Here is a 16,703-nt window from a genome sequence, read left to right as displayed (position 1 = left end):
CACACACACACACACACACGCACACACACTGATGTCAGTGCTGCCATGAAAGGTGTTCCACTGCACACCGGGAGAAACTGTGGGATTAAGGGCCTTCCCCAAGATGGCTTAGTGATAAGCTTGTTTTACACAATACACAGAATGGATAACAATGTCAGTGGTCCTGCTTTTTGAGATTTGTGCAGGGTGACATCCTGATGGCCAACCTCTGCCCCTTCTTTCAAAGGAAGATAGTGGTTGAGGTATGTTGGCTGATCAGGGATGAATGGCCTCCCCTGGTCCCTCGTCTATCATTTTGACCTGTGTGTGGTCTGATTTTACTGTCCTCTGCTTGTTTTACTTTGGCTCTGTTCTTAGCTCTAAGAATAGACCTGTGGGTGATGAAAGGCTGATGTCATACAGTGATGCTGCATTGTACACACTGCTTGACGTGCACCGTCAACCTCCACCTGGTGTATAACAAGATTCCACTCGTGCTTTACCCACAGGAGAAGACAACAACGTTTTGGTCCCTGAAGAAGCTAGCAGTCTGTCATGTGGCAGCACTTCAGCTTTAAATAGGATGATCAATTAAACAAGGCACTGTGCAAAATATGTCCACAGTGACTGAGGCTCCATAAAGAAAAAGACAACAAATTTTTCACCACTTGGGGCACATACACAAAGGGTGTAAAAAACAAAAACAAAAACAACAACAAAACAAAAACAACAACAACAACAAAAAAACAGGTGTAGATGCAAAAAAAAAAAGTGTAGGTGCAAAAAATAAGTTACAGTGAGAGATGGTGTACTGTTGATATTGTACTATTGTACTCACTGGCAATAAGTAATCGATAAGTCCAGAAACCCCGTCCACCTTCAGTTGATTGTTTTTGCTTTTTCCTTAGTAGCCAAACTGTCAATAGAGAAGGTTAAACTGAATCTTAAAAAATATATCCAAATAAATAAATCATATTATATAAAATCAATTAATTTTTTTAATAATCTGAAATAAAACTAAAATTTGCACAACAAATGAATTTATATTTTAAAAATAGATCAAGTAAATAAATAAATATTGACAGGAAGTAATAAAAAATAAATTTGGAAAATATATAAAAATTCTCATAATTATGATTTTACAGTCAAATTATTTACTGGACATTGACAGTCTTTGTAATTTACGTGATTTTGCAACAATCAAAATGTACTTTTAGCTTTAATTCAAGGTTGTTGTTTTTTTAAAGCATCACGTTCAGCTTTTAGGAATACAGAAAAAGTTTCATTAAGAAAAAAACAACAACAAAACAGAACATTCGCTGTTATATTTCCACATTTATTCATTTAAAAAAAAACTATATCCTTTGTATCTCATTATGAATGAATCTTTAAATATTTAGTTTATTCCTCTTTATATTTTCAAATATTTCATTGATTCTTTTACTGATTTATTTTTAATTTTTTGGTACAATGAAAAGTCCGTAAAATAACACGTGTTCCTCTTAATAATAGGACAGTGACCTGACTTATTTTTCGCCCCAAAAATGTGTTTTGGGCATAGCGTAAGCTGTGAATTTACAGTACTGTTCCAACAATTTTACAAATCATAAAATGTTGCTATATATCTGACAATTATGTATAAATATCAAGATAAATGAGTAATATGTGTTTCCAAACATTAAGAAATACATTATAACATACATTATTTATTTCTTGGGGTCTTCCTCAGTGGAAAAGAAAATTGTATTCAAGCAGGTTTTAACAATTATTTCATTAGTGAATGAACATCAGCAACTGTCTTTGTATTGCCATCTACTGAGATACATCTTTGAAAACGAGGTTAGTAACTTGAAAAATTTAACCAGAACATAATCCTCACATTTGGTTTTCCTGCTGAGTCACTAATAATTGAAAAAACAAAAATCAAACATAACACTTTTAACTAAATCTGATAACGGTCAACCTTTGCACAACACTGTGTATCTCTGTTAATTAAAAATGTAAGACAACAACATCTCATCTTAGAATTTTAAGCGCTGTTCATCATATCAACAGAAATATGGGCAGCATATCTATGATCTTAACGACTTTTAAATACAGTCAGTCTATTCAGTGTTGTTGGTCCATATGCATATATTAATGCGAACAGCAAATCCATCATGTGGAAACACTGTATTTATTTCTACCACTGTAATGGTTGCAAAGCCCTGACTTGCAAAGTGAGGTTAATCAATATCAATTTAATTCTTAAACACATTTTAAATTGATTTAGTTGCCACCAAATTCCACAAAGAGCAAGGCAAGACTGCCATATGCTGTGCTGATGCTTTATAATACACAAACATCTCATTAGTAACACCGTGACCGATGGAGGAGCACAATAAGGGAAAAAAAAGCACTGAACAGCAATACATTAAATGCATCTTATCTGAATTTCACTCCAAGCATAAAAGCTTTAATGGGTTAGGGTTAGGGAATTGTTCCAGGAACAGACCGTTTGTGTCTGTGTTACAGAGAGAGTTGGCATTCGAGCGGTGCTTATTGAAGAAAGACGAATGAAATCGGTGAAGTTTAGACCTACAGCGACGAGACAGAGAGACTAATGACGTGTGTGGAGGAGCAAAATGGAAAAGGAAGCCAAAAAAAAAAAAGAGCGAGAAAGGGAAGGGAATGCAGAAAGCCCTTGGCCCCCTGCCTGCAATCTGCAATCTGCTGATGGCGAGGCTCGTGACGAGGAGGTGCACGGCGTCCATTTTTAGAGATGAGGTCATCTTTAATTAACAAAACAAAGAGAGTCAGCTGTGTCACTCCAATCTGTTATCTGCACCCGTGCTCAAGGACACCGTTTATCTCTATATAATTCAATCTCTTTGAAAGAGGGCTTATCGACACGTTGGTGGTGGTGGTGGCTGTCCGGGGTTTGTTTTTTTTTGGGGGGGGGGTGGGATTCTTGCTATCAACCAATAATGGCGCTATTACATAGAGCTAGGGGATACCGCTAACTCTGCTAGCAGAATATAGAGATTGATGAGGAAAAAGGAGAGGAATGTGACAGAAGAGGTGGAATCATCTGATGGAGCAGGGAGCAGGAAGGTGGACCGAACACTAAGGGCAAAGATCAAACAACTAATCTGTTTCTCCGTCCAACAGTGCCAGCATGAGGTGACATCATTGCTGCCTAACTCTCTCTCTCTTCTTTGTCTCATCATTTCTCCCCCTCCTCTCTTCTTACTTCCCATTTTTAACATGATCTCTTCCCACTCCCTTACTCCTGCCAGTCCTTAGAATTCCGTCGCCCCGCCCCTCAGTTGTTGTTCACACCACTAAATCGGGTGTGACACGGCAGCAGCGCAACGCATATATGTTTACAGTTTTTTAATTAGCGCTAAGTGTGTGAATTTGTGCGACAGTTGTAGAAAAGCACAGTCGTACTCTGATGGGCAATTTGAAAAAAAAAAAAGAAGTGTCACCTCATCACAACTTTGATTTAAGGACAAACTGCCCGAATTAACAGCTGACACAAGCAACAGAGTCAACGTAAAGATGCGACGTTCTGGGATCACACTACTAAGAGATTATTTAGTATTTTTCTTGAGGCAAATTGCAAATTTTTTAGTACCCTGCTGTTATTTTTATGGGAACTCCAAGAGAAAAAGTCAGAAAATAGTGCTGAAGGATGTCTCTTGTTGTTGTGGAGATAAAATGATAATTGCTCCCATACAGTCCAAACCTAATCCCGTGGCCTTTAGTGAAGCATTTTGCTGGAGCAAACGTGGTATAAGGTGTAAAAACTCATTTCCAAACTATGTCACGTATAAGTATATTAAACTTAAATAAATATCAAGACACTATCAATATGATTACAAACTAACAACATCCTGATTTTAAACTTAATTCTGGGATTCTAAAATTAAATCTGGATATTTTACAGCTCTCATTCTTTTGCAATACCTTCCATAAATGACTTAATGTGGCGTGATTCTCAATGCGGTCTGACCTGTTGCTTTGGAGGGATGCTGACTTTCAGCACTGCTTATCTAACCAGGGTTTTTGTGAGTGTTACCTCTGCCTTGGTGTGCCATCTAGAGGTCTGTGTGTGCCCCAGCGAAGCGGGTTAGTTATGTGAGCACATCATCACTAATGTAGGTGATAACACATATAGGTGACCAGTGAGGCTGTTGTATTCAGAGATTTAGAGACAAGCTTGGCAAGACAATATGCAGCACAAACAAGCTTAGGCATTAGACGAGTCCAAATGTCACACACACAAACTTCACAGTTCTTGCTTGATCTTGAAACTGTTCCCTTCCCAAAAAAGACCACATTTGAGATATGTGCCTTATTTGTACCCTTAAGTTAACAGGCACAATTTCACATAGCTGTTTTTCCATTTTCCTAACAGGATGAGAAGTAAACAGACACACAGAAGTTTTTGTCTGTTTTAGCCAGTGACATATTCTTTGATAATCTTCTCTGTAACTTAAATTTATTGATAAATTTGCAAAAACATATTTACATCCATGAGCTTTCCAGCACAGGTCAGTTCACACACCATAGAACCGCCTTGTTTCCTGGATGGCTGTACCATCTACATCTCACAAAACAAACCACCTAGGTTCTATAACCAGGTGAAACATGGGCATTCTCTTGGCATTCTCAAGCTGCTGAGGTCCTCAACAGTGCAGCACCTGAATGTTGGATCATGCCCAGAGAAATGTACCACATGGCCAAAATATTATAGCTGGTGTTTTCTTACAACGGAAAGGACAACTTTACAATGCAGAGTTATTGTAAAAAAGAATGGTACCAAGAGCTGGAAAACAAAAACAAGAAGTCAAACAATGATTTCATATCTACTCTCTCTGAGAACTTATGTGTGCTCATGATTATAGTTTTTGTTCCCCATATAACTTGACAAACCTCGGCATTGTAATCTAAAGTGGATAGATATCATGTGGTTGAAGGGTGAGATCTGTAAACAACAACCATTGATCTTGTTCGCAGCTGTCTGTCTGTCCATCCCTACATCAGGTCAATGCTATAACCATCTGGCAAGAAGTTCTTTTCACCAAGATATTGTGCCTGCACATACATCGTTTCAGGACCAGCAATGATCCACTCATCAAGTCAGTGGTTACTGTCAGGGTTTCAAATTGATGAAGTAAAATAATAAACACCAGGACTTGCTGGATATTTCCATGAGAACTCCTTGTAATCTACCTCGGTCATCTTTGACTGCTTGGTGTTTGCTGTGTTTATGGCCATCACAATGTATGGACCTTGTTGCAGTTTTGTTTTTGCCCAGTTTCTCTTCCTTCTGGTGGTACGTACACTGATAGGTACATCAGCATTTTTGTCCTGTTTATGTTCATAATATTAATTTACAGCCCTAGGTTTGTTGTTTTTAATGTGGCCTCAACTTTATCTAAAGTCTGGGTCTTTTAGTGAAGCTTAGGGCTAGTGGCCAACGATCACCTGACTATTTCTTATGTTTTTCTTGTTGCTTAATGCTGACAAATTATACAGAATTTGATGTCTTTCTAATGGCTGATTCTGTTTTTTCTCTCTGTCTGAGGTGCGGCTCCATCCAGAGATGGGAGTGGTGTCTACTTCTGCAACCCTCCTGTCCTGTGCACCGGCAAAATTTCTTGTATATTCGTTTTGTAAATTGTTTTGTCAATTTGTCAGTAGCATGGTCCAAGCAGAGGGTCACCCCTTTGAGTCTGGTCTGCTTGAGGTTTCTTCCTCAAATCATCAGAGGGAGTTTTTCCTTACCACTGTTGCCTGTGTGCTTGCTCTGGGGGTTGGTAAGGATAGACCTTACTTGTGTAAAGTGCCTTGAGGCAATTCTGTTGTAATTTGGCACTATATAAATGAAATAAATTGAAATTTTACACCAACAAGAAAGAAATTCCACGAAAACTAAAATACAAACAATGTTCAAGAGGTAGTAGATCACAGTCTATCCAGGTACCTGTCTGCTCAAATTCTTGGGAGAGCAAACCATGGATTTACTCAAAGAAATGGGAGGCTTTTGTTGACCAAAGAGAGCGGAATCTACTCTGACAAATGATTTAGTTTTTTTCTTCATCTTCCACAGGGTAGACAAACCCAAGATGCTCAGGTGATTAACTGTAAATGTCAACATTAAAGATCAGCCCTGGTGTATGTCAGTGTACCATGTATTTGATTGAGAGGATGCATTAGAATGAATCAGTAAATTGGGGTGTGATGATGCAGCGTATGTACAAGAGTAATTAGTGATTTTGCACGTAAAAGCATATTGGATGATGTCAATCAGTAGAGCACAACTCTTTTTTGATGCTTCACAACTATTCATGTACACCTCCTGATCTGTGTGATGGTGAAAGGGGGCAGGTAGTGCACAGTGGCCATATAACCTAGAAGATATACAGTAGTGTTCAGAATAATAGTAGTGCTATGTGACTAAAAAGAGTAATCCAGGTTTTGAGTATATTTCTTATTGTTACATGGGAAACAAGGTACCAGTAGATTCAGCAGATTCTCACAAATCCAACAAGACCAAGCATTCATGATATGCACACTCTTAAGGCTATGAAATTGGGCTATTAGGAAAAAAAAAAAAGTAGAAAAGGGGGTGTTTACAATAATAGTAGTGTGGCATTCAGTCAGTGAGTTTGTCAGTTTTGTGGAACAAACAGGTGTGAATCAGGTGTCCCCTATTTAAGGATGAAGCCAGCACCTGTTGAATATGCTTTTCTCTTTGAAAGCCTGAGGAAAATGGGACGTTCAAGACATTATTCAGAAGAACAGTGTAGTTTGATTAAAAAGTTGATTGGAGAGGGGAAAACTTATACGCAGGTGCAAAAAATTACAGGCTGTTCATCTACAATGATCTTCAATGCTTGAAAAATGGACAAAAAAAAAAACAGATAAGCGTGGAAGAAAACGGAAAACAACCATCAAAATGGATAGTAGAGAAGCTTGAATCTTCGACTGGACTGGGTTGCTTGACGTGAGGACGTTTCGCTTCAAATCACAGAAGCTTCCTCAGCTAAAATTCTTGCTCTGGTAGTCTGACTTCTGTCTTGACTCTTGTAGAGAAGAATAAACCAGAAGCCAACAAAAGCTGGAGTTTTTTTAACCTAACCAGACCCCACCTACTGAGAGGCTGACTGCTATAGGCTAGTGACTAAACAATAGCTCTAATTAACACCTATTGTGCTCTAGTTAGCACTCTCCTAATGACAGGACGGAAGTCTCCCCTGATGGCTCCCTTGACAGAGAGAAGAAATGGTTTGAGAGAGGTGTCAAGGAAGCATTCTTTGTAAAACAGTTGAAACCCAGCCTTAACCGCGGAGCGGGTCTCAGACATGCTTTGTCCCCTGTTTACAATGTGGTACTCAGGTCAAAGCAGTTTCAGTCTTTTGTTCATGGTAATGAGTCATTCATGTCATCAGGAGAGTCGTCAAGGGAGCCATCATGGGAGGCTTCCGTCCTGTCATTAGGAGAGTGCTAACTAGAGCACAATAGGTGCTAATTAGAGCTATTGTTTAGTCACGAGCCTATAGCAGTCAGCCTCTCGGTAGGTGGGGTCTGGTTAGGTTAAAAAAAACTCCAGCTTTTGTTGGCTTCTGGATTATCCTTCTCTACAAGAGTCAAGACAGAAGTCAGACTACCAGAGCAAGAATTTTAGCTGAGGAAGCTTCTGTGATTTGAAGCGAAACGCCCTCACGTCAAGCAACCCAGTCCAGTCGAAGATTCAAGCTTCTCTACTATGGAAACCACCTGGACAACTGAGAGCCTACACAGAAACATCAAAATGGATAGAAGAATAACCAGAATGGCAAAGGCTCACCCATTGATCAGCTCCAGGATGATCAAAGACAGTCTGGAGTTACCTGTAAGTGCTGTGACAGTTAGAAGATGCCTGTGTGAAGCTAATTTATTTGCAAGAATCCCCCGCAAAGTCCCTCTGTTAAATAAAAGACATGTGCAGAAGAGGTTACAATTTGCCAAAGAACACATCAACTGGCCTAAAGAGAAATGGAGGAATATTTTGCGGACTGATGAGAGTAAAATTGTTCTTTTTGGGTCCAAGGGCCGCAGACAGTTTGTGAGACGACCCCCAAACTCTGAATTCAAGCCACAGTTCACAATGAAGACAGTGAAGCATGGTGGTGCAAGCATCATGATATGGGCATGTTTCTCCTACTATGGTGTTGGGCCTATATATCGCATACCAGGTATCATGGATCAGTTTGGATATGTCAAAATACTTGAAGAGGTCATGTTGCCTTATGCTGAAGAGGACATGCCCTTGAAATGGGTGTTTCAACAAGACAATGACCCCAAGCACACTAGTAAACCAGCAAAATCTTGGTTCCAAACCAACAAAATTAATACCTCGCAGATGTGAAGAAATCATGAAAAACTGTGGTTATACAACTAAATACGAGTTTAGTGATTCACAGGATTGCTAAAAAAGCAGTTTGAACTTAATAGTTTTGAGTTTGTAGCATCAACAGCAGATGCTACTATTATTGTGAACACCCCCTTTTCTACTTTTTTTTTTACTAATAGTCCAATTTCATACCCTTAAGAGTGTGCATATCATGAATGCTTGGTCTTGTTGGATTTGTGAGAATCTACTGAATATACTGGTACCTTGTTTCCCATGTAACAATAAGAAATATATTCAAAACCTGGATTAATCTTTTTAGTCACATAGCACTACCATTATTCTGAACACTACTGTATGAACACAGGTCTCAGATGTTCTCCTTCAACATCAAAGCAGTAAGTGCAGTCGCCACTGACCACAGATAAAAGATTTGTAAGGGAGAATGCTTTGAGAAAAGATTTTTTTTTTTGTTGTTTTGTTTTTTTGTTAACAGCACTGATAAGTGGGCTAAACTAAGGGGAGTAGAGACGGGGGCTGATGGTTTGTACAGATGTCCATGGAACAGGGCAGTGCTCCAAAAGGAATACATGTTTCTAACCCACTGCCAATACGCAAAAAGAGAGACACGAACAGAACAACAGATAGCGATGAAGAAAGCCGTTGAAGATGAAAATGTTCAAGAACCTGTAACTGCCTTGTTTTACAGACCATATAAGGGAGTGCAGAAGGTTACAGCACATAAAAACTAGAGGAAACAAAAACAGGATATTATCAGAAAAATGTTCCCTAAAAAAAAAAAAAAAATCTGAAGTATTTCCCATTTTGCTAATAAAATGCTTTTTAGCGTAACTGTTTGTACTTTCCTGTGTGCGTGGTAGCTTGTGCATGGCCAGTCAGTCTCAGCTTGTTAAAAACCTTAACCTTTTTCTAAATTTAATAATCATTTTAACGGACACATAAAAGTGGCAAGGCCTCTTTGGAGGGGTTTTGTGAGCTGTTTGATAGGCTATTTGAATTTGTTCAAACAGAAAAGGGTAATGTTAAAAAACGTAAAAAAAAAATAAAGGCTGGGACTTGAGATTCTAATATGCCTGAGGGTTCAGGTCATGTTTTGGTTTTAGGCTCTGGACAACGGTCTAACTATGATGTCAGATGATACTATGACTCATGGTAGTGACAGATAATTGAGAAACTGGGGTAGTCAAATGTGAGGAAACCATTAGGTTGAACATCAAAAGCTCTTGTTTTACAATGATGCCTCACCTTCACCTTTTCACACATAAGCCTGGAGAAAGCTGGGGATTTATAACTTTGCTCAAAGGCATCTTATCTGACCGGAGAATTGAGCTTGTGACCCTGTGGTCACGAGTTGGCTTCTCCAGGCCACCATCTACCTCAGAGGGAACATAGTCTCTTAGCAGATCACAGTCTAGACAGCACTGACACGCAAACATGCCTTTGGGAACCCAGCAGGGGCTACATCCAAATATCTGCCATCTGCACGAGTGTTCACAAGGCTGAATGTGCGCGATCCGAGTTTGTGACTCATGATCAGTGTCTGTGAGTGTATGCCTGTGGATGCATGTGTTTGCATGGCTATCTGTTGATCTCTGTCTCAGACAGCAGCTCAAAGTAGTGTTTAGACTTGGCATTAGATGCAGATGCAGCTTCAGCTTCTGTGTCCGTAAGTGCCAACTGAGAACATGTGGTGGCCTGCAACAAATCCCTATTATGATTATGCACATGTGTGTCCATTAAAATTAACGCACTAACATGGTGATAGTTTACTGTCAGTGACAAATCTTCCCATGCATAGTACAGTGCATCCTGAAAGTATTTACAGTGCTTCACTTTTTCCACATTTTATGTTACAGCCTTACACCATAATGGAGTAAATAGATTTTTCCATCAAAATTCTAATCACTGCACCCCATAATGATAACATGAAAAACATTTTTTTTTTTTCAAATTTATATATATAAAAAAAAAAAATCACATGACATAAGTATTCAGACCCTTTTCTCAATACTTTGTTGATGCACCTTTGGCAGCAATTACAGCCTCAAGTCTTCTGGAATATGATGCCACAACCTTGGTGCACCTATCTTTGAGCAATTTTGCCCATTCCTCTTTGCAGCACCTCTCAAGCTCCATCAGGCTGGATGTGAAGCATCAGTGCACAGCCATTTTCAGATCTTTCCTGAGAAGTTCAATTGGATTCAGGTCTGACCTCTGGCTGGACCACTCAAGGACATTCACAGAGCTGTCCTGAAGCCACTCTTTTGATATCTTGGCTGTATGCTTAGGGTCATCTGGAGCAGGTTTTCATCCAGAATGTCTCTGTATATTGCTTCATTCATCTTTCCTTCAATCCTGACTAGTCTCTCAGTTCCTGCCACTGAAAAACATCCCCACAGCATGATACTGCCACCACCATGCTTCACTGTAGGGATGGTGCCTGGTTTCCTCCAAACATAACGCCTGGTATTCATGCTAAAGAGTTCAATCTTTGTCTCATCAAACCCGAGAATTTTGCTTCTCATGGTCTGAATGTCCTTCAGGTGCTTTTTGGCAAACTCCAGGAGAGCTGCCATGTGCCTTTTACTAAGGAGTGACTTCCATCTGGCCACTCTACCATAGAGGCCTGATTGGTGGACTGCTGCAGAGATGGCTGTCCTTCTGGAAGTTTCTCCTCTCTCCACAGAGGAATGCTGGAGCTCTGACAGAGTAAACATCGGGTTCTTGGTCACTTCCCTGACTAAGGCCCTTCTCCACGTGATCACTCAGTTTAGACGGGCGGCCAGCTCTAGGAAGAGTCCTGGTGGATCTGAACTTCTTCCAATTATGGATGATGGAGGCCACTGTGCTCATTGGGACCTTCAAAGCAAGTGTCTCGAGACAATCTTGTCTCAGAGATCTACAGACAATTCCTTTGACTTCATGCTTGGTTTGTGCTCTGACATGCACTGTCAACTGTGGGACCTTATATGTAGACAGGTGTGTGCCTTTACAAATTACATTCAATCAACTGAATTTACCCCAGGTGGACTCCAACTAAACTGTAGAAACATCTCAAGGATGATAAGTGGTAAAAGGATGCACCTAAGCTCAATTTTGAGCTTCATGGCCAAGGTTGTGAATACTTATATATATGTGATTTCTTAGCTTTTTTATTTTTAATAAATTGGCAAAAATCTCAAACACACAAAAAACCAACCTTTTTCACATTGTGGGGCATTGTGTGTAGAAAGTTTGAGGAGAAAAATTAATTTCATCCATTTTGGAATTAGCCTGTAACATAACAAAATGTGGAAAAACTGAAGTGCTGTGAATACTTTCCGATGCACCGTAACCATGATAGCTTTCTCTTTATACTCAAGTTCTACTATAGTTCAGTTTTAATACTTTCAGAAATGTGGGCGTGAATAACAACATGACTAAGAGTGAAAAATGTAATGCACAATAACAGAATTGTAATTGACAAACTCATCTAATCTGAACTATGATTTCTGATACTTGACTTTTAGTGGTGACTGGCACACTGAGTGAGTCACCCACACCATCTGCCCTTCTTAGCTCACCTCTGCCAGAAAGCCTGAGTCTAGCTTTCTGCATCCTCTTGATGCCTGCCGGTGACTGTACTTCATCAGCACTGCTCCCAGGGATGATGGATGACCTGTCTGCACCTTTCAATGACTAAAGCCAGCTTCTTCCAGACCACCTAATTTCTCCAATATTATTACATTCCTATCACACTTCCTCTGACTCACCACGGGTCAGAGTCTCCACCTTGGCCACTTGTGCAGCCCTTCAGCACCATGGTCAGCATCATTTATGGTTTCTGACAAATTGCCCTGCATCTTCTCCCATCAGTCTATGCTCCAACTTCCATATACAGTCTATACTACACTTTTACATCATTCAGGCCAAGTGGAACTTTTCTCATTGCAAGTATGCCCATCAAATATAATATCTTTATTCCACCAACCAAACCGGTTGGACTGTATGCTGAACAGCATCAACATGTTGAATTTCCAGGAGGATTGCTTAACCTTTACTTTGAATACAGTAAATACTGGGTGGAAACTGAGTTTGTCCTGATCCAGTTGTAATAGCATAATAGAAAACATTCATACCAGTCAACACATTTTCAAAAAACATGATGCAAAGGTTGCAGCAATAACAATTTTGGACATGCACACATCTTTAACCTCTTATCCAGGATCAGATCTCATGGGCAACATCTCCAGCAGGAGACCCCCAAACTTCCCTTTCCCGTGTTTGGACATAGCAGGCTAAATGGGGGCTCAAGAGATTTTTCTTTTTTTCTGTCTTGTCCTAGAATGTGTGCACAGCAGTGATATGAGTTGGACTACCAGTATCTAGGCTGGGGTATGATTCAAGGTGTATGCTTCAAGCTAGGTTGGGGCATGATTCAAGGTACATACTATAAGCTACCCATGTCCTTGGACAAGACATTTTACCTTCATTGCCCCAGTCCACCCAGCTGCAAATGGGTACCAGCCTTGGCTCGGGAGTATGATAAACAGGCATCCCCTCCACAGGAAGTCAATAACCTGTATTCCAGAGCCGACCTTTAGCATTAAGGAATTCCTCAACTGGCTGAAGGAGTCCTGCTCCTGTTCCAGAACGGACCTTTAGTTTTCATTCAGGAGAACCTGAACATGTCTTTCTTCCAAAAGAAACTGGTTATTCTTGAAAATTCCCCTAGCAAAGAAATTTCTTTATGTTGTGTTATGCCGACCTGTATTTGTAAGGATGCTCCCGAGTATCCTTAAAGTCTTCCTTTATAGCATATCTTGGCATTTCATTCCTGGCTTTCAAAGGAGATGTTGATCAGCTGGACAGATTAGCTGCATTGGACAGGCTAGATGGTTTAGATCGTCAGCCGGGAAGGCAATGGAGAGAAGTACATTTTGAATATCAAATATCATTTCCCAGTCGATACCAATTTTCAAATGATGGATTCAACCACATTTTACCGTTGCTGGAATATGACATTGCTGGATGTGGGGATAATGGCGGACATCCAGTTCCAGCAGCAATGCAACTACAAGTCGCTTTGAGGTACTATACAACTTGAACTTTTCAGACTGTATGTGGAGAACTGAATCAAGTGCCACAACCATCAGCCAAACAAGATTGTCGCAAAGGTTTCAAGAGTGATCATGGGCAAGCAAGGGGACTTCATATATTTGCCACGTCCTGCCCATCAGACTGCTCTGATAAAGCAAAAGTTCTTCAATATGCATGGGTTTTCTCCATGTAATTCACATTCCTATTCAAGCCCCTCCCACCCCAAACAGAGAACTTTACTGATGCAGGAAAAGTTTCAGGTCATTAAATGCCCAAAGAATATTGGACGCAAACTTGAAATTGCACGCTGGCCTGGTTCTACTCACAATTCCAGGATTTTTGACAACAGCCATGTCTGCTTTGAAGATGGTGAACTGAATGGCTTCCTACTTGGTGACCCTGGCTACCCATACAGACCCTTCTTAATGATGCCATTTTGAAACCCAAATGGAGATGCTCCATCTCAGCTTCTTTTCCTTTTCCCTTCCAGTTTCTTACTGAGCTTCCAAGCAACATCTGAAAGTAGGTGTAATGCAGACCAGTATGCGCAATCAGCCCAGTACATGGTCACTGCATTGGAAATCGCTGGTTATTTTATGCATGAGCCTCTCTCCAACCTCTTACCTGTATACACACTGAGGAATTCCTTACGTGGAAAGGAATTCCTTCAAAAAGGAACTACTTAAGGAAGATTCTACAATACAAATTCTCTAAGGTCTCCTTCCAGGAGGAATTCCTTACAAAAGTCAAAACTAGGCTAAGGTCTATGTAGTGTCTGATAAAAGGATGGTTCTTGAATGTAGGCCTAGTAGACTCTTCTCTGCTTCATGCTATGGTTTCTGGAGATAAGCTGATGGGCCTCAGGGATAGGACTTTCTTCCTCTTCTCCTAGATTGTGTAGAACATTCCAATGTGGGAAAGGTATGCAGAGGGCAGAGGTAAGAAATAACTGAAGAAATTTGTCAGTAGTGTTTTGGGCCTTGGTGGACACATGCCCATTGTAGTTTATTCATCAGGACAATTCAATAATACCTTTTGCCATAACTGCACAATTCTTACCATCTATTCATGTTTTTGAAAAAAAACTGCAAGAAAACTATGGTGGCTAAAAATACAGATCCACCATTCAGAGTCACGTCATGGCTAGTCTTGCAAATGGGTCTATGTTCATTGGACGTGTGTGTCACTATTACTCAGCTCATTTGTCTGCACCACTTTGTTTAAGGTTTGCAAAGCATGCAAAGCTGTGTTTGTTGACAGAATTCCTACTCCTGAAACATGAAAGCAAGTCTCTTGGAAAAACTGAGCTGTGTAAAAATGCAGCACAGGAAGGTTTAGGGGTAACCCCACTTACAAGTTCTCACAGTCTTGTGTCATTCTTGTATCATAGTGGGCTGCCTAGACACCCTGTTTACGAAGTAAAGATTTGGAAAAAGATCTTGCATCTACCATGGAACAAGTTTCACTACCATTCATCTTAGACTATAAAGGAACACGGTATGTATAACAAGCGAGAATGCATAAAGTTTCAGATATTGCAGCTGATCACTGGCCAGTCTATGCAATGAATTGATGACCACAATGTGCATATTTTACTTTACATTCTGTGCTCCACAAGCTTTATGTGAATTTTTCCTGCAAAGTTAAAAGTGAACTTTGACAATGACTCATGAGGGACATATGCTCCACTTAGTTGAACAACTCCAAATTAAACTTTCTTTCTAGTTCAAGGTAAAACATTTCTGTGGAACACAAAATCTAGCAAAATCTCATCTTATTGTGATGCGAATCACAGATACATTAGTTTCTAAAGTGTCAAGTAGTGGTAATCACAGCCACCTGCTTATCAATCAGTCAATCAACTTTTATTTATATAGCCCTTTACACAGCTCAAAGGGCAACCAAAGTACTTTCCAGTATAACTAAAAACAGACAACACAAGGACAATATACAATGACAAAATAAAATCAAGGATAATAAATACGTGTGTACATAAAACTAGAATAAAATGTCACAGCACTAATAGGTGTTAAAGCTATTTTAAAAAGAATAGTCTTTAGTTTTAAAAAGACCCAGATCAGTAATGAAGTGTAGATCAAAGTTTGGGCCCAGTGACTGAGAAACCGCAGTCACCCCAGTGTTTCAGGTTTGATCAGGGGAACGCCAATGAATGGATGACCTCAGAACCCTGCCGTTGTCATATAGGACCAGTAACTCACTCAAGTATGGTGGTGCAAAACCATTAAGAACTTTAAAAACAAATATTAAAATTTTGAAAACATCTCAACAGTGGATGGGAAGCCAGTGCCGGGCTTATGTTCTTACCTATGTAAACATCAGCCTCTGAAGGCTCCTCCACTCTCTTATGCTGAATGATATAATCAGAAATCTTGCAGCCAATTAAAGGCTCCACATCCATCCACTCCAGCGCCACCATCGTGCTTGACGGCTCCAGGTAAGGGGCAAGGCGTAATCTAATACAGAACCATACAGAGAACAAGCATGACATATGTACATATCTGTAATATACTGGGAAAAAAAATAAAAATAAAATATATATATACGAGGGCTGTCAATAAAGTAACGGTCCTTTTTATTTTTTTCAAAAACTATATGGATTTCATTCATATGTTTTTACGTCAGACATGCTTGAACCCTCGTGCGCATGCGTGAGTTTTTCCACGCCTGTCGATGACGTCATTCGCCTGTGAGCACTCCTTGTGGGAGGAGTCGTCCAGCCCCTCGTCGGAATTCCTTTGTCTGAGAAGTTGCTGAGAGACTGGCGCTTTGTTTGATCAAAATTTTTTCTAAACCTGTGAGACACATCGAAGTGGACACGGTTCGAAAAATTAAGCTGGTTTTCAGTTAAAATTTTAACGGCTGATGAGAGATTTTGAGGTGATTCTGTCGCTTTAAGGACTTCCCACGGTGCGAGACGTCGCTCAGCGCTCTCAGCCGCCGTCGTCAGCCTGTTCAAGCTGAAAACCTCCACATTTCAGGTTCTATTGATCCAGGACGTCGTGAGAGAACAGAGAAGTTTCAGAAGAAGTCGGTTTCAGCATTTTATCCGGATATTCCACTGTTAAAGGAGATTTTTTTTAATGAAAGACGTGTGGACGGGTCCGCGCGTCGGGACGCAGCCGCCGCGACGCTCCGCCACAGGAAAAACACCTCTGTTGAAAGCCTTAAGGACAAGTTGGAACATGTCCTGCCTGTTAAACAATTTCTCATATACTCACTC

The 16,703-nt window shown here is 40.2% G+C and overlaps 1 protein-coding gene across 1 annotated transcript in view; it reads right to left on the bottom strand.

The window, feature by feature from the left end:
* The window catches only part of LOC117530103 (astrotactin-2), a 362,187-nt gene that overhangs the window by 66,610 nt on the left and 278,874 nt on the right, over positions 1 to 16,703 (bottom strand). The window contains exon 14 of the mRNA XM_034193043.1: positions 15,788 to 15,936. Coding sequence (XP_034048934.1) covers positions 15,788 to 15,936 — 149 coding nt within the window. The remainder of the gene's footprint in view (positions 1 to 15,787; positions 15,937 to 16,703) is intronic.

The sequence above is a fragment of the Thalassophryne amazonica genome, chromosome 17, assembly GCF_902500255.1.
Source record: "Thalassophryne amazonica chromosome 17, fThaAma1.1, whole genome shotgun sequence".
NCBI classification, from domain to species: Eukaryota; Metazoa; Chordata; class Actinopteri; order Batrachoidiformes; family Batrachoididae; genus Thalassophryne; species Thalassophryne amazonica.
Note: the sequence above shows the minus strand (reverse complement) of the source record. Positions and strands in the feature narration are given on the sequence as shown.